Source organism: Macrobrachium rosenbergii, chromosome 6 (genome assembly GCF_040412425.1).
Source record: "Macrobrachium rosenbergii isolate ZJJX-2024 chromosome 6, ASM4041242v1, whole genome shotgun sequence".
NCBI lineage: Eukaryota > Metazoa > Arthropoda > Malacostraca > Decapoda > Palaemonidae > Macrobrachium > Macrobrachium rosenbergii.
This window is the reverse complement of record NC_089746.1, coordinates 2,023,830-2,048,989: the sequence shown is the minus strand read 5'-3', so window position 1 is coordinate 2,048,989 and position 25,160 is coordinate 2,023,830. Positions and strand designations below refer to the sequence as shown.

Below are 25,160 nucleotides of genomic sequence, written 5' to 3'. Positions count from 1 at the left end.
GCAAGGTGGAGTGCTGACCGAAGGGTGGGTTGGGTTCCCCCTACCTGTAGACAGTTAACGAACTGCCTTGTCAGTAAGTCTGACGGCCGTTTCCAGCTCGGGCTCCAAGTTATCCCTGTGTAAAGAGTTTCAGGTTTGTATGTTGGGAAACTACAAATTACTTTTAAAAGTTGAGATTTTCATGAAATGTTTTGCAGTGAATGTTCTAAGAAGAGAATTTCAACCACATTGGCTATTCCATTTTGAAGTTCTGAAGACGTGCAGTTAATTCTTCAAGGTCTCAGTCACAACAAAGTGGCTGTATTTTTCAACAGAATTTTGCTGTTATTGCTCAGTGTTTGAAGTCTATCACAATAGCTTTTTTTCTCAGATTTGTACAGTAAATGGTCAAGAACTTCAGAAACATCAACATCGGCTTTTCTTTTCAGAACACTTGTGCGGGAATGATCTACGATTTTATGCAAATATCAAACTGGCTATTCTTACAAAAGTATTGTAAAGTTATTGCCCTTAGGTCTAATCCACAACTACTATAGATAATATTTTCAAATGTGTGCAGTCAAAGGACTAAGACCTATGTCTCAACAACAATGGTTATTCTTTTTAAAAGAATTGCATGGTTAATGTTCAAAGACATAAGGCAGTCACAATGCCTATTCTCAGAATAATTTTGTAGATAATAGCAATGAATTAAAAAATGAAGTCACTCGACGAACATAAAAAATGTAACGTATATACACCCTTTGCTCCCAAAATAAGGAACTAAGGCAAATGGAGAAAATAACACACCATATAACTAAATAAAGTATTTAATATAAAATCTATTATAAAATCTATCAGCCACCATTCACTTTCATTATCATAGTCATATTAACTACCCTTCAGTTAACAGTTTTATTTCTTAATCCCTTTTCATTTAAACAATGTAGAACTAATCAAAAGTTAACTCAATAATAATAATAATAATAATAATAAACGTTGAAGTTTGTCATTCCAACTGTGTTTTTCACAAAATATTATTTTCTAATATAAGGATAACAATCGAATTATTCCCCAGCACTTTGGAATCTTCAAATTTCCACAAGACCTTCCCTAATACTAAGAGAAACTCTTACGATAAATGTCTGCCTCGCACCAAGTCTTATCCAAGCCAGGGTAGTGAAAACCCTATGCCGTTACTACTAATTATCACAGCTACGTTTCAGGAAGTATAGTAATTAAGAATCACAGGAAAATGGAATGATGATAAAATTGCGAATCCAATAGAAAGGAGAAAGGATGACACGAAGCGAGACTGTCCCTCGTGCCTTCAGTTAGTGAAGGCAAATGAAACGAACAAACAAACGCCTGCCTGTCTAGTGTTGTTTGTCATACTCGAAATCCCGACGATGAAACTCAGTAAATGAATGATAGATAATACACAGAACAGCGGAAGGCTTTCCTGGCACTTCCTTTCTCAAGGAAATAACGACCTACAAATATCGTAATGGCAACTTAAGTTATGCATGTCATAATAGTGGTGATGAGCTCGCTGCCTTGGATGTCCGTCTCACACCTCTAAAATCAAAAGTTTTTTTTTATTTATGTATTTATGGGGAGATTCATTAAGCCTTCAGTTTCGGTTAAATCTCGTAATCGAGTAGAAATGACCGCATTTACAACCATTGACGCCTGTCGGCCCTCTAGCAAACTGGCGGTCCCTCAAACTCCAATACTCAGCGATCAGTATAAACATCCACTTGTAACGGTAGTTGTAAGCGTGGAAGCACGTCGTGCAATAAACAAAAGTCGAATTACCCGTGCCACCAACTAAACATAAAGAATTGATTTTGCCAGAATAAAAACTCGGGATTTAAACTGAGTGACCTTATTACTGGGTTCCTGGCTCACGTTTCCTAACACCAAAAGAACAAGACAATGTTTCAACAGAATATTACTGTCATTTGTGAGATGAATCTTGCAAATACAAGGAATCAAGTCAACTGTTTTCAGATTCTACTTGAAGTCTTTCGGAGCTCCCAAGTCGATATATTCCCTACAGGTTAACTCCCAACAATGCATTATGATGTCCAAAGAACGCGACGAAAATGAAAAATAAACAGTGATGGAAACATTTCTTTTACATAAAAGAGATTTTGCATACATAAATATCCCACTCGAACAATTTAATCCGTTGGAGTTCCTTTGACAGTCCTGGAATGTAGTTGAGAGTAGAAATCCACAACTGGACTCAAAGTAGTTCGAAATATCTTTCCCATATGACTCCTCCATCAAATAAGAAGCGTCTTATTCGCGCGTCAACAACAGCAGGACTTTTCATGATGACTAGATAGAATGCTGAGATACCAGATAAGGTCGAACTATACCTAGGAATATTAAGAGTTAAATAGAATACAGATTAAAGTCACCGGCAACAAATGATGATTATAAGCAAGATCTGATAACAGTAAAACACAACGAATAATATGGTTCATTTCACTTATTAAAACTTGACAACATTCGCAGTAAATGTCTTCACTGTTAAATTGGACGACTTCTAGATGACAAAATAAAAACACAGAATATATGATCGACAAGGAATGAACATTCTTCTTCCCCCGCCCATCCCCTTTGAGTCATCTGCACCACTCAGTCTCATTTAAGTAATGTTTGCAGGCTGGGCATTCACGTTATCTCAAATACATTCAAATTTCATTTTCCTGTTATACTCTGAGCTAGTTACATTTCTGTTACCATTCTTTGGAAAATAACGTTCATTTTATTTTTATTTTCACTTTAGGAACCTCTGGACTTTTTCTGACAGAGGGATAATCTAGCATAAGTCATTGGGCACCCTGTTCCTCTTTACTTTACAGGACGAAAAACAGAAAAACGATCGTAGAAAATCCTCGAATTCCGGAGACACGAAACGGCAGTTCGATGAATTTCAAGAACTTTGGCAAAATCCGCCTTCCTTCACTAGAAGTCGAAACACGGGCTTGTGATGCCGTTGGGGTTCAACTTCTCCCAGATTTGGTACATTCTATCGGGATTGATCCTATGTCCGGTGAAAACCTGCAAGAAGAGAAAAGTAGGAGTAAGTAAAAAAAAAAAAAAAGTCTTGTGGACAGAAAATATGTGTATGCTTTTCCCTCCCTCTCTCGTCCAGCACTTAGTTCATGTCCGAGTTACCAGCTTTCGAACCCAGGATCGTGTGTCAGTACCCTGTCGGAACGTATTATGTAAATGAAAAAAGGAGGACCTCAACAAGTTGACCCTCGTCACTCAGGAGAGAAACCATTCATAAGAGGCTCTTCCCCCTCCTTGCCCCACTTCCTTTTCTTCATACTGATAATTTCGGCGCCAAATGCAGTACTATCTATCACGGAATCCAAAGAACAAGATCATTACTAGATCGTAACTTAATTTTGAACTTTTTTTTCATGAACCACAAGCCGTGTAAGTGACCATTCGCATCATCTCACTCCAAAATTTCCGAGGTTTATTTATATACTAAATTCTCGTGTCTTAATCTGGTTTCCAAGATCAATTAACCACTTATCTTGCAAAAAGTGCAAAGGTATGATAAATCCAGGCTCTTAGTCAATGTCTTGACTTCCTCCTCAGCAACCAAATTCTAAAGTATTGTGAGATATCAGCGTTTCTATGGAAAAGTTAACAGGCTCTCTCTCTCTCTCTCTCTCTCTCTCTCTCTCTCTCTCTCTCTCTCTCTCTCTCTCTCTTTTTTATATATATATATATACAGTATATATATATATATATATATATATATATATATATATATATATATATATATATATATATATATATATATATATATATATATATATATATATATATATATATATATATGTGTGTGTGTGTGTGTGTGTGTGTGTGTGTGTGTGCTGGACTATTGGCTATTCATTATTTTCTTGTCATTGTTTTCAACTTTCTGTATTGTCTTATAAGCTCAATAAGGATATTATGTAGTTGATCTCTGTAGATCATATTGAAGTTAATAGTACCTCTCTCTCAAAATTCTTATTTTCTCTGCCTCCTGCCTGCGAGGACCATCCATCAGTATTTGCACCTAAAGAGAAGTAAACAAGTACTATCCACAGACAATTGCACGTTAAAACAGTCGTTAGAATGTAAATGTTTCACAATTGAATCACACATTTTGAAAAACACTATTCTTATTTAATGGAATTCATATAACGACCATCTACGACTGCCCGTACTTTCATAACATTACGGATGAATAGAATATATACACACCATTAAGATACTTACCTGGAAATTGGTGGCATATTTGAAATTGAAACTCTAAAACCAAAATCTTTTAGGACAGTCGTCATGCAGACCATGATGAATGGTCATCGAACCTCCTTCATCAGAATGTACAGACACTTAGGGTTTTGGAAAAGAAGCACTTTACACTTCAGCATGACCAATTGAGCTCAGGAGACCATAAAAGGTTGAGAGAATTGAAAAGAAAATAACAAGCCAAAGGTCAAAACGGTATATGTCAAAAGGAACATTATCCCAATGTGTCTATATATATATATATATATATATATAATAAATATATATATATATATATATATATATATATATATATATATATATATATATATATATATACATTACATACATATATATATATATATATATATATATATATATATATATATATATATATATATATATATATATATATATATATATATATATATATATATATAAGTGGAGAGAGAAACAAATTCCCTGCTAAAATTGGAGCTTTTGTACGATTATTTGGACAGCAGAGAATTGGGTTAAGGTTTAAGACAAGGGGAAGCTTTGGAATTTGGAATAAGCGTCTGGAATGATGACAAAACAAGGAAAAGGTGGAAGAAGGTAGACTGGTAACGCGCAGAGCTCAGGAGCGCTGTTGAACAGAAAGGAGGATTTGTCCGGAAGGCAGACCTAGAATCCATAAAGGAGTTGTAAATGTTCAGGGAGGCGAATTTTGTTCATTTGCCGTGAACAGAAATGTTCAAGTGGGTCTTTTTATTTAGAGAGAACGAGATTAAATTCGGAAGACTGGAGAGGTAGCCCCTCCTTCAGCTTGGAAAGACGAGTGTGTCAAAGTGGAGTGTCGCGCCGCTCACGAAGTTTCTGCTCCGAAACAGAAAGCAGGTAAAATGTTAATGTCACGTGAAATACCTTGGACTTTTTTCACTTGTATTTTGTTTGTTTGAAAGAGCAATTATAGAATAGGATCACGATCATATTTTCTGATTCAGTTCAACACCTTCCTTTGACTTTATTTTTGCCCAATTCTCAGCTTCTATGATTCATGAGTGGATTATGCTGAAGGACATCAGTCGCCCCAAAAGAGATAGAAAGCAATGGCCTAAGCCGAGAGAATTCACCTGCGTGAGGTCACAATCGTCCATGACCATTTCTCCGCAAGAGAATCGGCCGTCGTGGACGGGTGGATGGACCCCAACCCGCTTAGCCAAGTGAGCCGTGACATAGACGTCTTCAACCGGTATCATCCTGGTTTGCAGAGATGCCTTGTACAGCTCTTCGACGATGTCACCGGATATGACGTAGCCTGGTAAAGAAGAAGTGAAGATTAGCTTATATGACACTTCATTATAATGAGACAGTCATATTATTTTAAATCCTCTTTTCATTGACAAATTGTAATGTTTTTGAGTGGTCACTTCTTTCTAAGGTTTGTATAGAGAAAACAGAAGAATTGCGTTAGTCAGAGAAGATAACGAATCTCACTTAAATGAGTCTAAAAAATGGAAAGGCACTGAATAAAAGAGAAAATCCACTCACCGTATTTACTGACTCAGAGTAACCATAAATAAACAAAATAAACTTATTCACTAAAAGGGCGATAGAGCAGACCATAGCCTCAGAAAACCACCAGTTTACATTAGACCGACGTCATTTCATACTCTCTACTGACAGCTACTACAAACTTACCGGCTCCTGCCACGAAAGGAGGATGTGCAGGGGGCAGGGGCATCCCGGGCGAGGCATTGACCGGCCTGAACGACTTCTTCTGCTTAATGCATCCTGAAAGAAGAGCCTGATTTCACTTGAGAAATGGCACACGGGGACTGACGGTCATTCTAAAAAAGGGACAATGAACCACTGCCTATGAACACTGAAAAGCAAAGTTCGAAAAGCTGGACGTTGACAGGGATGTTTAATTTAACACTAGGATTATTCAGTCACTGACGTGGTAAGAATTACTAGAAATCTATTCCCGGCCTTCTAAGTAGCATGGTACATATATAAAGAACTTAAAGGAATAGTTACTATAATTATGATAATGAGCAAAATAAAAAGGAAAGTCCTGGTACAAAGATAGTCCAAATAAGTCAGATTTGGGCTCAGAGTGCAATGGCATCATAAGAAGAATTCACTGTTGACAGCAATTGGTAATCTGAAAGTTTTCATCACAATGAGTGTTAGTTCTGAGATTAACATTTTCACAAGAAATTCTCAAGCCATGCAAATCGATATTTTCAAAGGAACTCCTGTTATGTAAATCACAAAAGTCGGGTCATCTTAGTCGACATGTAAACCACGGAACTGTGTTTTCAAATGAAGCAATCTCTGAAACCAATACCCTGTGGAATGAAGTCTGTGACGGTGAAAGATGTCATAATTGTGTCTCCCTGAATTGATCGTGTGGTCATCTCTCTCGTCCTAGAAGCTGGAAGACATGCCATAAATGATGCCTGTTCAAGCGAATAACCGTAAAAGTTCATTTGATCTGACCTGTAATCCATCGTGACCTGTCAGCCTCCTGCAGGTAAGTCAGAAGAGACGGCACATTCACGTACATATCATCGTCTGTCTTCATGAAATATTTAGCTTGTTGACAATAGGCGGAGGCCCACTTGAGTCCCATAACGGACTTGATGGTCAAATTCATGTAAGAGTCGACGTAGTCCTCCTGGAGGACGTCCCCATAAGTGCGAGACTCTTCAACCACCTGGAAAAGATTGGATGCTGACTCCACTGACCCGCTCTCCACATACAACCCTTCACCACAAACTGGGACCCTCAAATTTCACTCACACACACATATATAATATATGTATGTATATGCAGTATATATATATATATATATATATATATATATATATATATATATATATATATATATATATATATATATATATATATATATATATATATTCAATATACGTTATGTTAACTATTTCTCTTCTAAAAGTTTATAGGGTTATTCAAACACGTTTGCCAAAACTGAGACTTGTTATTATAGCTCTCTCTCTCTCAAGTCGTTGTCGTGAAAGATGACAACGACAAACAACGATGCCCAGAGGAGAGAGAGAGAGAGAGAGAGAGAGAGAGAGAGAGAGAGAGAGAGAGAGAGAGAGAGAGAGAATATCTACATTAATGAAGCAAGAATTATAAGAATACTGACCACAACAACGTGGCCTCTGATCAAAGATGAAACAAGAGAGAGGAGCCTTGGATCATGCGCTGTTTACCGAGCCTGACAGGTAGCCAGTGTGAGACTGTTCTAAACAAAAAATACACTTGGGAAATGTAGGCCTATTTTTGCCCATACATCTTGTTAAATATTAACCTACTGTAACCTCTTATCACATTGTTCATAGAAGAAGGTTTATAATATGGTCAAAACAATAATATATTATTAAGTGCCTGACAGGCTTCAATAATGATATACGAAATGGTTTTAGATTTCAACCAGACCGTTTTTCCAGTACTGGCAATAGGTATATACTGATTGACGGATACGTCCATCTCAATGGCACAATGATCGGAAGTGCCTATATACTCACAGACCTTGGACTTAATGACAGCTGGAACATCTGTGAATATGAGGTTTAATCTATTGCCAGAAATACGCGTGGATTCCTCAGTTAGCTGGATAAAATCAGAGGAAGCATAGAATTTAAGAGCAGACCGCCATGTTGATCAGTGGAATTTTAATTAAGCACTGCTGTGTGGCAAAGCCATACTAGTCCTCTCCAAGAGACGGTCGTACACAGAAACATCAAAATTTGGATTATGGTAAAAAGTAAATACATAAACGTATAGAACTTCATGGCAACTGCAATCCAAGTTTTCTGACAATAAATAGTTCATGGTCTAACCCAGACCTAGTGCATTCAGCTATATTCAGTCAGGACCATCAGTCATTTGGATTAAAAATTCAGCCTTTGACTTGTTACTACTTACAAGTGTCTCGGATAAAAACATCACATGATAGTTATGGGCAAAACTCTGGGAGTTAAGAAAATTTGCCCGTAAGCCTTGAATTTTTAAGTGAAGTGCTCTGCAAGTTTTTCTTATGGTAATGAGTAGTAGGCATTGGGTTAAGTTCAGTTTCTACTAAAAAATTAAAATATACAACATAAATTTGAAGCAAATTTAATCCATATATCTATAACAACAACAACATAGTAAAAATCAACAGAACTAACAATAAAATCAACAACAACATTATTTATATTCTTTACAGTATTTTCATTAAAACTGACCATATGTAATTAAAAAAGTGCCAGATGCAACTGGTTGACAAGGTGGAGCCGGGACAGTTTGCAAGGCAAAAGAGAAACTCGTCAGGTTTGTTACAGCAACCTAGGGGAGGGCAGTCAGGATGGATTTAGAAATTATAAGAGCTGAAAATGAAAAGATGAAGTAAAGGTGTTTCCTGATAATCTACCAAGCAGCTTTTGCTTTCTCATCAGCCTGTCCCTGGACTTAAAAAAAAAAAAAAAAAAATAAAAAAAAAAAAACAAGAGCATGAACAAAATTGTTTCATTGTACCCTCAAGCAAGGGAACTCAGGCCCAAGACCATGGAAGGCCATGGTACAATGGCTCTGGCACAGTCCAAGGTTTGAAAATGAGGTAACCTTCTCCAGGAAGAACTGCCTGCCAAGGCTGAGGAGTCTCTTCTACCCTAGCTCGTGTAGGCTGGGACATCACGCTCTGAAGTGAATGTTGCTAAGGAAAAGTCACATTGACCCACTACTTATGCAACTTAGTACATTAAAATTATCATCATGAAAGGCATCCACCTAAACTCAGTTTTTTTTTTTTTTAACGAGGCGCATTAGCATTCACTCGCAAGGGTGCCCTTTTAACTCGGAAAAGTTTCCTGCTAGCTGATTGGTTGCAAGTATTTTGTCCGAATAGCATCATTGTTTTCAAATAATTACCCAGTAATGTGAATCGAAACTGATTTACTAACCTAAATTTCTCCCTCACATATATGTTTTGTCAATAAATAATGTTAACGAATAAAGAGATTATAAAGTATTGTGATGGTAAGTTTAAATTTAATAACAACACCCGCCGATGTCAACGACAAGAGCTTGTTTTCGGATGCACGCTGCATATTTTTTTTTTTTTTACTTTTCACATATTTTAACGCCAATTGGGATAAATTACACTAAGCATAAGAAAAACATGTTATTATAAACTTTCTTTGAATACCAGAATCTACTACAAACATGGAATTAATAAAACTCGCTATTGGTGAAAACTTCCCGGGAGGTAAAAGGAACAGCCTGTGGCTTTAGATAAAATTTAGATAAAATTACCTAGATAGGTAGGCCTAGTTATTCACATGGTATCCACATGTCAGCAAATGTTGATGGGCAAGAAAGCTTTTTAGATACATATCTTTTATAGGCTTTTGTGCTGAAGACTTTTGTTATATCATCATGATAAATATGAAGAGGCTATTTTTTCTTTTACATAATAATAATAATGTACTTCCCTTATTATGGCTTTATTTCTTGCACACATTTCAAACTAGGCTAGCTTATGTCTATGTGTCTTACACCATTTTTTGACAATTGCAATAAATTTTGCTTTTAAAGTAAGGAGTAACAGTAAACAGTAGCTGATGTTTGATATAAGTTAGGCTATGTGTACGTAGGCCTATGATGTAAGTCCGTATAGAAAGGATTTGCTAATTTTGTCGTAAAGGTATAGATTCTATTAATAGCACTATTTTCGGTTTGAGGATACTGTAGTGTTCCATAAATTGCCTAACAATCACAATTAAACGAATTCATAATTTCACCGAGTTACAACGGCAATACCCCTCCCTCTCCCTTCCATCCCCGCCTCGGTAATTGACAGTAGACGTCTATAGCCTACTAATCCTTAAAATGTATATGTGTATAGTACATTTTCTACTCAGTCACACATTCTTTTACTTCTCAAAATATCCGCAGAAACTCGTGTTAACCTTATGTGTGTCCTGAACCGAACGGAAAATAAGAAAATAAAAAGTTTTCTTATCTCGCATTGTCTGCTGTAACTTACATGAAAGAGTAAGTTGTTAATTTCTGCGAAATATATTTTTATTAGTGTGCACCTACAAAAAGAAGCATAGAAACTATTTAATTGCAGATATAGCCATTAAAGTAATCTCAATAAAATAACACTGATTTCATCACTTACATAAATCAGGAAAAAGCTGCAATGACATAAATCAGGAAAATGCTGCAATGACAATTAGCTGGGATGGTTTTCCCACCAGGCCGCCACAGGCTGTTCCTTTTACCTCCCCGGAAATTTTCACCAATAGCGAGTTTTATTAATTCCATGTTGTTTGTAGTACATTCTGGTATTCAAAGAAAGTTTATAATAACATGTTTTTTTATGCTTAGTGTAATTTATCCCAACTGGTGTTAAAATATGTGAAAAGTAAAAAAAATTATGCAGCGTGCATCCGAAAACAAGCTCCTGTTGTTGACTTTGGCAGGTGTTGTTATAAAATTTAAACTTACCATCACAATACTTTATAATCTCTTTATTCGTTAACATTATTTATTGACAAAACATATATGTGAAGGAGAAATTTAGGTTAGTAAATAAGTCTAGATTCACATTACTTGGTGATTATTTGAAAACAATGATGCTATTCGGACAAAATACTTGCAACCAATTACAGCTAGCAGAAAACTTTTCCGAGCTAAAAGGGCACCCCTGCGAGTGAGTGCAAATGTACCTCGGTAAAAAAAAAATCTGAGTTTAGTAAGGATATGGAAAATTAAATATTTCATGCTTTGTATTTGCAAATGCAAATGTAAATTCAATTTAAATTTTCACAGTGTTTTGTTCTTTACCAACATAATACTTTATCAGCACCCTGAAAGGCAGCTATCCAGTAAGGATATGGAAAGATTGCATATTTTATTATAATTCAGTTATCTTTAGAATGTATATTCAAACAGCACACATCACTTGTAATTTATTCATAGTAATGTATTAGCATCTATAATAACTTGCATATTGTAACGTCATATTTTGGTTTCTTGATGGGGTGGGGAGGGGGGAAGCCTATTGAATTTTGCAGGTTTTGCTACTTAAATCTGGTTTAGCAACCAGGTTTGACAACTAATCACGAAGCTGAACCTGTGATCACATGTTAACCTGTTACTAGATTTGCATGCCACTAGTTTTCTGTCTATATACCCTGTCAAAAGAGGTCAATTTCTGAGAATAGAGTTAGTCCTCGCTCCAAACTCCTGTCTCTCTTTCTTTTCACCACCACTGATAACTGAAATGACATCAATCACAAATAAGTAGACAGATGCAAATATTTTGTCAATCATCCATCTTCTGGAGGCCCAGAAAATAGGGTTATTGGTGAAGTATGTGCACATTTGTGCTGTATATTTTGGTAGGGCAAAACCCTTTCACACTGATACAAACTGAGTTCATTCATGAATTATCTTATATCATTTCAGGTGCGTGAAAATTGAGCCTTACTCTGCATTCTGAAGATGGATCAGCATACAAAGAAGGCAAGCATATCACCTGAAGATTGTGATTTCCGGGAAATTTCTTCAAGCTTCCAGGTTTAGACAGCACACACTGCTGCTAAAAATTGCTGCAACTGTGGGAGAGGAAGAAGAGCCAGAGAAGATTCAACTGTATTGTAAGGAAACTCAGACAAGCTGCAGATAAACAACCAACTTTATTAACAGCTTTTGATCTGTTTTAATATAGCCTGTGGGTCGACTAGTAATTACCAGTGATCTTTTACACATGTGGTTCAAAGACCAAGTGGTAGTGATGCATATGATGTATGGGCATGTAAGTGTAGGAGGCTGCTGAACCTGATGGCTAAACCTGGGTTCAGCAGCAAAGCTTGGAGGCTTACAGGGCCCTGACCCCTAAAAGAGATGAAGAACATAGGAATGTACAAGTGCTCTTACATGTGAAGGTCAGTATTTACAACAGAATGCATGACGTTCCACATCCCAACTAAGTTTGGCTTTTGAAATGCCAAGAAGGTACTATCTTGTGCAGAAAAATAAAATTCCATACAAATAAGAACACAGTATAAACATATACATAGGTACAAGATATAGCATAACTGTTCCACATTCCTACTCAGAAATATACTTTTTGGGAAGATGATAAGGTACTAGGTTGTAATCAAATGAAATATTGTAGTAACAGGTTAATGTAATGAGGTATACTGACAACTGTTTCACATCCTTACTCAGTTGTTGACTTTTTTGGAATGCTTATGAGGCACCAGGTTGCTTTTATATGTTCAGTGGTCTGATTCAACTTCCAGACTTAGATAAGGGTGAAAGTTACAACAAGATGCCCAGAGTACACTTATTTATTATCGGGATCTGACACATTTTTGATACAACAAGCAGAGGGAATGGGAATTGCAGGTAGTAGACCAGGAAGGTAACCCAGACAAGAACAGATGATGCATGTGACACACAAGTTTGTTCCTATTAGGGCTCTCTGTGATTGCCTGTCAGAGTTGACATACATTACATCTCCATGTAAGCATCTTGGTTGCAAGTAGCTTCTTTGGTGGCAGGCATAGGAACTCAGAGTAGACTAGGGGCCCATTTTGACATGATAGTGAATGCCATGTTTTGCAGGGATCCCAGGAGCCTGTATGGTTTTGGCCTGAGTACAATAGGAAACTCCTGCAGAAGGCAATGTAGGCCCATGGGACCTACCAATGAGATGGATAGGATAGTTGCTTGGAGCCCTTGGAAAGGGGCACGTGTGGAAACAAGAAAGGTCCAAGAGGCAGTGGTGAGCAACATAAGTTAGCAGCCCATAGTATATGAGGAAGTTGATGCCAAGCAGAGGCATCTGGACGTTGGTGACAACGAAGTCCCTCCTATACTTTCTTCCCATTAAATGGAGGGCGAGGTTCCATTGCTGAAAGGACCTACAGTGCCTTCTGCAGGAGTTTCCCATTGTATTCAGGCCAAAACCATACAGACTTCCGGGGTCCCTGCAAAACATGGCATTTACTATCAAATCAAAACGACAGTGCCAATAGTCTACTCCACCAGCTCATCTGCTTTCTTCCATATTTCCACCATAGTTGCATTGTTGGCATTGCAAAGGATGGCTTGGATGTTTGTTTGATAGGTAGTGTAACCACATTTCTCTGGTGAGGTCACCCTTCTTTGGCTTTCCATCAATTTCCAGCCCTGGTGGTGAGTGTAGGGACTCAAATGCATGTCAAGATGCCCTTGCCAACTTACCCAAAAGCAGAGTGTTGAGGATACTGAGGGCTCATTTGGTTTAAGTGGGCAGTGGTACGGAGAACTCTGCCAGCATGAACTGGTATAGTTCTTTGTACACAATCCTCTTTCCCTATCCCCCACCCTGCACACTGGCTGGGGGAAAAGTTATCTTGGATCATCTCGATTACATAGTCTATGTTTCTTGTTGAACTGGTGACATTCAATGGCTGAAACGAATCTCTTCTCCCCAGAACCAGACAGATGGGTCAGTCATTAAAAAAATGGAAGAGACAGAGATTTACCAAGATTGTATTTACAACTTTGTCTGAAGACATTTTGTGATATATCTTTTCCTTACAAGATAATCTCTCAAGCAGTAGATTCAACCATATTTGGTCTGTTAGTCACCAGGGTCTGGAGAGAGATCCGAGATTTATCTACTGTGCTCTTCTGGATTTTTAGTCCTCTTTTATAAGATTGTCTCTTTAGCAGTAGGCCCAGCTGTATGTACTGTAATCTGTTAGTCACCAGGGTTTGGTGCAAGAACCAAGTTTTTATCTACCATGCTACTGAGAACATCTTTTTAATTCTCTCAAGAGAGAGCTTTTTATATTGATAGGCATGCCCATATTTGGTCTGTTAGTCACCTAGGTTTGATGTGGGAGCCATGCTTTGACTACTGAGTGGAGGGTGACCTGGAGCTTTTGAGAGAAAGCAAGCAAGAGCTAAGTGGCATATTTAGTCTGTTAGTGGCTGGTAGGGCAGGGATGGAAACCTGTATGGTCCACCAGGTCACTCCAAAGGGTCACTTGTGCAAGGTTTTTCCTGTAAAACGAGACGTCCCTAGTGCACTGATTCATTATTAGGATCTGACTTGCTTTTGATACATGTGGAGGGGAACTTAGTAATAAGTGATAGATCTGGCAGGTGACCAGTATCAGGTAACAGGTAATAAGAATCCTGTATGAGCATGTGACTGTGAGGGTGCTCTGTGACTGGCTGCTGAACTTGGTGATGAAACCTATATTTGGATGCAAAGCTCTGAGAATACAGGTTAATACGAGTAGGCAGAGGGTTGGGAGTTGATGTCATCTTTGAGGTGTGCTGGTTTCAACCCACTGAATGAGACCTGTGTCTCTTTATTTAGAATGTTTTATTTTTCATTCAAGGATTAGGTTAGTGACTCTAGCATGGAGGAGGGTCAGCAGAGGTTTATGGGAGTCATTTCCCAGAAAGACAAATCAGCATGTATGTAAACTCTCTGGGACTTCATATCTTTGTGTTTGTTACACAGATGGTGTTTTCCAATGATTTTGCAAAGTCTTGATAGTTCTTTTTGTTAGCCGGTGTTGTCAGCTGTGAAAAGTTCCAAAGGGATTGTAGATGGTTTCACTAGATACCATTTCCACTAGAGAGATGTTGATTCCTTCTTGGGCACTGTACATAACCTAGAGAGGACCCAGGGTAATTGTAATTTCCAGTCTGGTCTGTCACTCCTAAAAATGATAGTGGCCTTGTAGGATTGGTTTGTTCTTTCTGCCATGCTATTAGCAGCTAGGTTGTAGACAGTGGTATGGTGAATTTTCATCCCCATTAATTTGACTTTTGAGACTCAGTGCTGGTCCTCTACTGGATGTTATATCACCATGAACACCAAAATAGCTGACCCAAACATCGAGGAGTGCCATAGCACAAGCATGCACCTTTGGTTTTGGGTGTTTTTGTTGGCATGAAGATGTATCTGCATCCACTGGATGAGGAGAGGGGTAAACAATGCTGATATGTAAGAAACCAAACCATTGTCTAGGTTGAGGGATATCACCAATAATGGATTCCGTGTACCAGGTTATCTTCCTTTGACACTTTAGGCACTGTTTGGTCCACAATTTCACATCTCTCTCTTTGCTATCTCACTGATTAATTGTTTAATAACAGCACCATTGCAGCATTGCTTGAGTCTGATGGGAGCATAAGTTTAGCTCAGTTGCTAGGAAATGCCAGAGAGGTTGCTTTTACTAAGGCATCAGCTTGGAAGGCATCACACTGAACAGAGTCCCAGTTAAGAGTCCGGTTGCTTCTACAGAGGATATTATAGAGAGATGGGGGATGGCTATGGTTTTTGTAGTTCCTGGGAGGCACTGGTAGTAGTACTACACCATTCCCGTGAATTCCTGTAGTTCTTTGATGTTAGTAGGAATCAGGTATTTTCTGGAGACTGACACTCTTGAGTGCAAGGGGTGAATGCCACTTGCTGATACTTCATGACCCATGAATTCGATGAAGGATGCCCAGATGAAACAATGAGTCGTTCTTCTTGATTCCAGGAGGATATGAAGATGTCGTCTACATAGCAGACACAGAATGAGGGAAGCCAAGGATGCTTCATTAGCCTTTGGAAAATGGTACCAGAGTTCTGGGGGCCAAATGAGGAAATTTAAATGTGCAGGCACTGACATTTGAAAGTAGTCCTTCATGAAGTTGAACCTGTAGAAAATTCTTGAGCCATGAAGAGTGGAGATGATGACTGCTATGTTTGAAACGGTAATGGTCCGGGTCTGTCAGCATATTGGGGCAGCTTAATTTGCACAGAGGTACCATGAGCTATCAGATGTTTTGATCATGTGAAAAGGTAAGGCCCACGAGCTGGAGAACTTTTGACAAAGGTTCATCCATTTCTTTTCTTTGAAGGGCTGTTTTGTAGTGGACAGTTTCTCTGGTGGCAGACAGCGGAATGTGGGGTGGGCAAGGGGCCTGTTGTTTTTGTATGTTGGTGTATGCTGGGCTTTGTTGGTATCCCAGGATATTGTTTAAGCCAGGTCTTGATGACATCTAAAAATTCCTGCAGGAGGCAGGAGGATGTAGGTCTGTGGGGCCTATCAATGAGACAGATGGCTACTTGGGTCTGGTGATGAGAGGTGCTTTCTGAAAAGAGGCAAAGTCCAGGAGCTGACAATGGGTGATGTCCATCAGTAGACTGAAGTGTCTGAGGAAGTAAGCACTGTGAATAAATAGTTTTTAGTATTATATGTGTTTTAAATGTTTGTATGGCCACCTTATGTTGTTTCAGTTTGTGACATAATGTCATTTTTATTTCTTATTAGATATATATATATATATATATATATATATATATATATATATATATATATATATATATATATATATATATATATATATATATATATATATATATATATATATATATATATATATAGAATCTACTGGTCACTTTTTTACCAAGATTATTTCATATTCTTGCATTTGGATCAAAGGCTTTGTAGTGACAAGCATATCCAAAAAGTGTGAAGAACTCAAGAAGCTAATAGGGCATTGCAGTTTTTACAATCACATAAGTATCTGGTAAAAAGTGACCAGTATATATTTTATAAAAATATTTCAGCCTAAAAAGCAACAAAACCAATTGCCAACTTGGCTACAATGGAGAGAGTGGGTCTATTCAAGCTCTAATAAATGTGTTTGAATTCAATAGTTACCAGTATGTATGAGTGGCAAAAGACTTTTATCCTTCTTGTGGTCAGATCAGCAATGTCACCTTGTTCTGGTACTCAGGATGTGGGCTTGGTTCCTACTACGGACATCAGAATTACTTCATATTTTTGCCTTTGCATCTAAGGCAAAGGCAAAAATATGAAGTAACCTTTACCCGGCACTGTCCCATAAGAGGGAGCAGGCCCTTTACTTTTTGTTCATGAGCAAGGCGTGGCTTGTTGGGGTGTTGTCCAGTTTGAGGACGTGGAGGGATTTTCTTGCTGATTCTCAGCCTTCAAGCAACACTGTTCAATGGGGTGCCCTGTCATTTTACAGTACCCATGTATGGGTTTCTTATGGGGTGCCCATTATTGGGAGGGTGCTGGAATTTGGTTGAGGGAGATGAGGAGGGATATAATTTTCGTCCATGGGAACCAAGATGAGGATGATTCGTATCCCAGTTGTCAGCCCAACAACAGCACTTGACCACCATCTTAGACGCCTTGTCGCATGGCTGGATGGCAAGGGCTGGCAGGGCATAACGTAAAAAGTCCTTGAGCTGGAAGAGTTCAAGAATGTCCTCTGCACTAGTGGCTTTGAGAGACTCTAGCCATTGTTTTAAGGCTTGGGTCTTTTTAAAAATCCACTCAGACCAGGTCTGGCCTGACCCTTTGGGCATATTTCTCCAACTTTTCCTCCAACTGTCGGGAGTTATCTCAAAAGCCTTTATGATGGCTTGGCAGACAAGGGTGAGGTTTCCTTGATCCTCAGGTTGGAGAGCATTGAAAGCGATGGCTCCTTTCCCTTCAAGGTATTTTCCCAGGATCAGAGACACTTCTTCAGTAGAGGGCTGATAGGTTGTTTCAGGACCTTTTCAACATGGTCGAGCCAGGCTTCAAGTTCGGCCTCGTCCTCTCATGAGGGAGCCGACACTGCTGAGGGTTGAATGTCGAGAGGGTGTTGGTGTGTTGCACATGCCTTGGGCTGCCATTGCAAGCTGATGAACCCTTTCTTTCTCCTTCTCCTGCCTTTCTGCCTCTTCTCGCTTCTCCTGAGCTATTGTTTCTTTCTCCTTCTCCTGCCTTTCTCCTTCTCCTGCCTTTCTGCCTCTTCTCGTTTCTCCCAAGTTATTCTTTCTTTCTCCTTCTCCTGCTTGTCTGCACTCTTCTCCTTTCTCCCAAGCTATTCTTTCCTTCTCCTTCTCCTGCCTTTCTGTCTCTTCTCGTTTCTCCCAGGCTATTCTTTCCTTCTCTTCTCCTGCCTTTCTGCCCCTCTTTCTGCCTTGGCATCTTCAGTTCTCTCTTGGACCCAATCCTTCAGGGCTTGTCCTGACAGTCCCAGGTCCTCATTTTGCTGGGTTCTGGATGTCATAGACATCTTGAGATAACTCTTATTTGGGTGTGATCCTTTGGGTTTGTTCAAAATAGAACAGAGTTTGGTTTTATTCTTGCACGGACGAGGTCGGTTGTAGTGTGACGGCTATGGCATTCCGGAGAACTTAGGGTTTGTGCATAGAATGATAATCAATATGTCTAAAAAGATTCAATGGCATTCGAGATGAACAGATTCAATAATGTCAAAAAGACTCAGGGGTGTTCAAATGAATGGTTTCAGTGTGTCTCGAAAGACTCAGGATGTCTGAAAAGACTGAAATTTGTCCGTAAAATGGCTCAGATGTCTGAAAAGACTCAGGGTGTCTGAAAAGACTCAAATTTGTCTGAATAAGACTCAATTGCTTGTGATGAACGAATAAATTTGTCCATGAAAACGGCTCAGATGTCTTGAAAGACTCAGGGTGTCTGAGAAGACTCAAATTTGTCCATGAAAATGGATCGGGTGTCTCGAAAGACTCAGGGTATCTGAAAAGACTCATGTTTGGCCATGGAAACAGCTCGGGTGTCTTGAAAGACTTAGGGTGTCTCGAAAGACTCAGGGTGTCTGAAAAGACTCAAATTTTTCCGTGAAAATGGCTCGGGCGTCTCGAAAGACTCAAGGTGTCTGAAAAAGCTCAAACTTGTCTGAATAAGACTCAACTGTTCATGATGAACAAATTTTAATGTCTGAATAGGACTCAGTTGTTTGTAATGAATGAATTTTAATGTCTGAATAAGACTCAGTTGTTCGTAATGAATGGGAATTAACCCAAGCTAACTTAAGCCTTTATGTATATTTTATCTGCAGGGAAATGCTGCAGAACTAATAAGAGGCTTACATGGGTTATACACTTATGGTTTGTGAATAGAGTTTTCTTTGCGCTGTCGAAACAATTTAAATGTGGCGTGATGAGGACAGTACATGAATCCTATCATATATTAAATTTCCAAAGCACGAGGGTAAAGAAAAATGATTAAAATCTGATTCTTTCCTTGAATTTGCCAATTCAGGCCACCCTAATATCACGTTTACTATAGAAAAGTAGCAGGAACACCGTTTACTGTTTTTGGATATTTTGGCATCTAGGGATAATTTTTAACACCACTATTTTTTAGGAAGAAAACGTTTACAGGTCTGGGCTCTAATTTTCATAATTTCTTGTTTTTTATAACTTTAAGTTAAATTGTATTAATACCCTTATCCATCGGGCACTATTACTCACTTCAAACTGGCAACTTTTTCACAATGAAAATACCTTCCTTTACAAATATTCTAATGATAACTGTTTCCCTACCAGAATCAATAACAAGGTCATACAGAAATTACTCAGCAAAAAGTTTTCTAACAGCCCTTTGTACTTGAATGTTCCAAGGAAAAAATTCTATGCATCTTTCCTTACATAAACACTGACAACTTTCCGTGCAGGCTTTACGAAAATAATCATTGAACATTTTAATGCCCTTGATGGTAAATTGATTCCGAAAAATCCGCTGACAATTTGCTCCCTTTTCAGAGTGAAAGACCGACTCTGCCCTTTGATGACGTCTAATGAGGTTTACAAGTATACTTGTCCCAGATGTGATATGGGAAACTATGTGGGATCCACGAAGCGTCTTCTTAGGGTACGAGTCGACTTTCATAGGGGGGTTGGTCACAGAATGGGATGTCGCCTGTCTAATCCAGAAACATCTAATATAAGGAATCATTCTTTAAAATGTAAAACTAGCACTGAATACAAAGATTTTTCTATAGTTGGATGGGTCAACAATTCAAAAGACTTGTTTATTTTATTTTTCTATCTTAACTTTGTTGTTGTTCTTAACACTTCTTGTTGTTTACTTTCCATTTTCTGATTTTAGTTTACTCTAGACTTTACTCTGGCAGGTTAGTTCCTCTCTTCCTTTAATTATTTAATCATTTTTTAATGAAAACCCTGTGAATAACCTTGTTTAATTGTGAATTATTGTGCAATTTTATTATAAGAGTTTTTTAACGTAACTTATTGTGTTTCAATGTAACTTATTGTATGTTTTAAGTATAATTTCCTGTTTAGTTGATTTATAGATAGGTATTAATTTCAATTTTAATTTAAAATTTTTAAAAGATTTTAAAACCTTTTTATTTATATCTGTTGTAGAATTCCCTGAGGATGCAAATAACGTATTGCGAAACGTTGGAATAAACTATCAAAATGTCAAGTTCCTGTGTGTTCCTGCTCACCTTCATCTACTTAGTGTGACTCTGCCAGAGTGGCCTCCTGCTAATTTTTTTTGTTTATATATATATATATATATATATATATATATATATATATATATATATATATATATATATATATATATATAAACAAAATTATTTATTCATTACTGGTAATGAATAAAGCTGGTCAGGCGCACCATCAATTACTTTTACATTTTGAAGACATGTAGTCTCTGAAAAATCCTTTTTATGCCTATATATATATACATATACATATATGTATATGCATATATATATGTATATATAGGCATAAAAAAGGATTTCTCAGAGATTACATGTCTTCAAAATGTAAAAGTAATTGATGGGGAATTATCATTCATTACCACTAATTTGACCTCTGATAAATCACTGATTCCCCTGGTACTCTCAGTGACCTTCCCATGCCAGATATAGAGTTCAATCTGACTGATGCAGCTCCTCTTTATGCTTATATAATCTTATATTAATCTACGTTTTTAATGCATCGACTGAATTATTACAAGCTTCAGATGCTCGATTTTCCTGCAAGCTATTTTTTGCCAAATTTTTGTTTCCTCATAATTTGAAAAAGTTATATTTGCTGAGAGACACTTAGCCTAAATGGGAGGGAAATTCAGATAAAACTATAACAAGTCGAATAATGCTATGTCAATTATAGAGTAATTCAGAGTAAACACACAATAGCAAAATTTCAAATGAGAGCATCTTTATATGAGCAGACAAGAGATGAGAAAGATCTACGTTAAGGAAATATGAAATTGATCAAAATCCTAATTTTTATATTTACCTTAGTCTGAAGCTCCGAGTTCAGTGGATTACCAAGAAGGAAGACCAGTTTAGCATGGGAGATTCCCAAGGGCCCAGATCCTCCCCAGGTGTCCCTGATGGCTCTTCGTCTGTAGAAATTGTCTACTGCTGAGCTCACTACAATCAAGATGGATACCTGAAGCCAAAAACTCCATATAAAAAAACATGCCACTGAAAATACATGGGTGCAAGCATTCATTGGCAAAGGCAGTGACACTGCATCTCACATTTCATAAACCGATTCTGCTTACAAAAATACAAACTAAAGCAGCAGAAGTTAAATTTAAACCTTCCTCCTACCTCGGTTTTATGCTATACCGGTCAGTTTCATGAGACTGATATCAGAATCGGCACGAAAGGTAGTATTGTAAGAGCCCCGACGCTGTCTCTTCCAAACACGTGTGTGTTCGTGTGTTCGTCGATCGTCATCATCGGAGTCGACAGGACAAAACAAAAGCGTCTCGTTTTCTTTTCTACAGGAACGCGATTTCAACCATACAATATTTCAGTCTTTCTCCTAAGCATTGTTGTCTTAACAAAATGTACAATCACCACTACTTGCATTGCCATGCAAGCATTCTAATCATGTACTCATAATGTTCCAAGGAAAATCTTCTTTATCAAACTGTGGGTATGTTTCTGTTTGTGAAGACGCCAGATCTCCCCATTTCACATTTATTATGCTATTGCATTGTATCCATTAATCTGTCTTGAATCTCATGCAATTCAAGATGAATTTCCTGACCCTTCCACTGATGTATGTTTCATCACCATATGTTAATCATGTCTCTTGATATCGCCATCTGTTTGTCTGCCGACAAACACAGATGTCTGAACATTTTATGTCCGTTTTACCTGTCTGTGTGTAGACGCTACATTACCGCTCGCACGCGTCAATAACATCTTCCAAGATTCTGTACATTTATCTCAGTAGGAACAACCAATAAACCAGTTAACACCCAGCCAGTATGTCGCTCATAACCCAGTCCTTACAGTATAGCCTCCAAGTTACTCTTCGTGCACACAAAGATACATACTGCGCTTGTAGAACACACATTTTATCAGTTTTCGTTCAAACTCTGAAATTTTAGTATATCTGCCTCAACAGATATACTAAGTCTCAGTCAAAATCCTTTATTCTGTTAACTGTGGTCATTTCATTCATTTTAGCATTCAGTTTGTTCAAAATTGTTCGTTTAGGAAATGTAAGACCATTCATATTGTTATAGAAGGTTATGCCTATAATAAAATTGGAGATATTTAATGAGGAAGTACTTATATCTAGCGTACAGAGGATAATATTGCAATACGATATCGCTGATATCAGTAAAACGAGAATAATAGTAAAATATATCAATGCTGTAAAATGGAAATAAGGTAAGATAAATGAATACCATACAATAGTATAGTCATAACAGGAATATGATCCATACTCATCAGTGTTAAACTTGGAAGACAATAAGATAAGAAAATCTACACAGATTTTATGAATAGATTTAAAATGTTCAGAGCTTAATTTGCATCTTGAAAGGGGAGATCTGTGAAGTCTCTGAAACCGGGGACAGTGATGAAAACGAAAGGTTACAAGGTGGAGAGTTGAATTATTTTTGGAATAAATGTGCAATAAGGCGTGATTTCAATAATGATATGTTCAGGGATTTCCAAAGATCTGCAGGAAGATGATTCCAAAATAAGGAACCAATAACATCTAGACATCTCACTCCTGTATCGGTGAAAGCTCTTGGAACAGATAAGTAATCCTGAAGCCTCCTGTTAATGTTGTTAGGACGATTCTGACCTCCTGCTTGCGAAGAAAAAAGACATTCTGGTAATTTACTTCTAATTTTGTACATTAAAAGACACATATCATGAAACTACTTCTGCTTCCTTTGTAGCCAATCTAGCTTTTCAAGTATTGGAGTAACATGGTCATGTTTTAGGGCACATCCAACAGAGATCTTTGCGGAGAGGATAGACTGATCCAGTTCAAACAGATTGTATGCGATTGCCAATATAACTTTCGAACCAAAAGGGGTCGACAATGACTTCAGTTAATTTATTGATTAGAATTTGGTGACAAACGTATTAAACAGTTCCGGTAAGTTGGTAACCTTATGGACTAAGTTCCTGATGAAAGGTTAGGACTAAAACCATATTGGTCATCCAGTAAATGGAAATGGTTTGACTCAATGAACCGCAATTATTTTTATCGAGAACTTTAGAGATAGCAGGCAAAGAGAAATGTCTATAATTTGCATCATTTTCAATACCGCCACTCTAGTAGATGGGAACTACGTAAGGCTGTTTCCAGGGGTCGAGTCAATTGCCCTGTAACAACTGGTGATATCTAGAATGTAGAAAATTGCCATGGGCAGGGTCAGTTAAGAAAAGAAATGAAGTCCCATCAGATCGACAAGAGTTTTTGACTGATAATAGTCAAGCCGACAGGAATGGAAAGCATTTGCCATCTAGCGAACATGTTCTTATCTGTGCTAACAAAATATTGACTAAAATCACCTGCTCTCTTGTGAGCATCAATGTCTGTGTTTTCAAGTGATCCAGGAGATTTTTTGGAAGTTATTATTTCATTAATAACAGTCCATATTCCCCTCATGTTACCTTTACATTCAAATCAATCTTCTTTGTAATACTGCATTATCCCCATTATCCTCAAGTTTTTATTTTTCCTTTTTGCAATTATTTTCAAGTATAAGGGTGGTAGTGTCTATTTGATCTGTTTACTTTTAGTAAGCTGTCTCTAACTCTCATTGCATTTTATCCTGATGTCAATCCAAGAGGCAGGAGGACGTCTCATTACTTGAGCAACATGAGGGGCGCAAGGGTCTAAACCAGTGGTTCCCAACCTTTTTGTTCTTCTGTACCCCTTGGGCATTTTTATAGATTCCTGTGTACCCCTAAAAATTGAGGATGAAAAACAAAAGCAATGAAATTGATATTGATATAATTTTATTATGAAATCTGTTTGTGTAGATTACATCTTTTTTTCACGGGGCCAGATTACAGGTACAGATTTAAAAAAGATAGTGAAAAACAAATGGTACACCCTGCTCTTGATATAAATCTGCTTACTAAAATGCAGGAATTTACATCATGTATTGTATTGCAATACTGGCTATTCTCTCAGATCCAATGTACCCCCTGAGGAGTACAAACGTACCACTGTGGGTACATGTACCCCAGGTTGGGAACCTCTGGTCTAAACAATCCATACAGGCATTGTTAAAAGCATGAACCTCATAGTATACGTCATCAGTGTGTAGAATAGTATTTAAAGAACAGTAGTCATTCAAGAGGAGTTCACAAAAATAATTCAGGGAGTAATTCTAAAGGAAGTGAAATATCTAAACAGTTTGAGGGTGCTTTCCTTTTCTGATGTTAATATCTGCTGTTAAAGGTTCGTGGTCACCAACTGAACAAGGCACAACATCAGAATATATGATGAAATTAGATCTATTGGTAATGATAAGATAAAGAGAGTCGAGGAGGTAGTTGTAACAAAAGTTGGTTTTATTACCAGCTGACTCAAGTGGAGGGTTTTGACAGTGTTTCCCATCCTATTATTTTGGGACAGAAGGTAATTATCACTGAAATCACTTAGAATTAGTAGGGAATCTAGTATGTCGGGAAGGTAATCATAGCTTTCGTTGAGGGTATCGTGATGACAGTACATACAGCCTTTGATAAATGAAGGAAATTTTCTTTACTGA

At 37.7% G+C, this 25,160-nt stretch overlaps 1 protein-coding gene across 8 annotated transcripts in view; it reads right to left on the bottom strand.

The window, feature by feature from the left end:
- Positions 1-793: 793 nt before the first annotated feature.
- Positions 794-25,160, bottom strand: part of LOC136839110 (beta-1,3-galactosyltransferase 1-like) — a 132,328-nt gene continuing 107,961 nt past the window's right edge. For all 8 annotated transcript variants that reach the window (XM_067104765.1, XM_067104759.1, XM_067104760.1 and 5 more), the window contains 5 exons: positions 21,413-21,568; positions 6,772-6,988; positions 5,968-6,060; positions 5,400-5,584; positions 794-3,054 (listed from right to left, as the gene is read on the bottom strand). In XM_067104765.1, the coding sequence (XP_066960866.1) occupies positions 2,959-3,054; positions 5,400-5,584; positions 5,968-6,060; positions 6,772-6,988; positions 21,413-21,568 (747 nt within the window). In that variant the 3' untranslated portion in view covers positions 794-2,958. The remainder of the gene's footprint in view (positions 3,055-5,399; positions 5,585-5,967; positions 6,061-6,771; positions 6,989-21,412; positions 21,569-25,160) is intronic.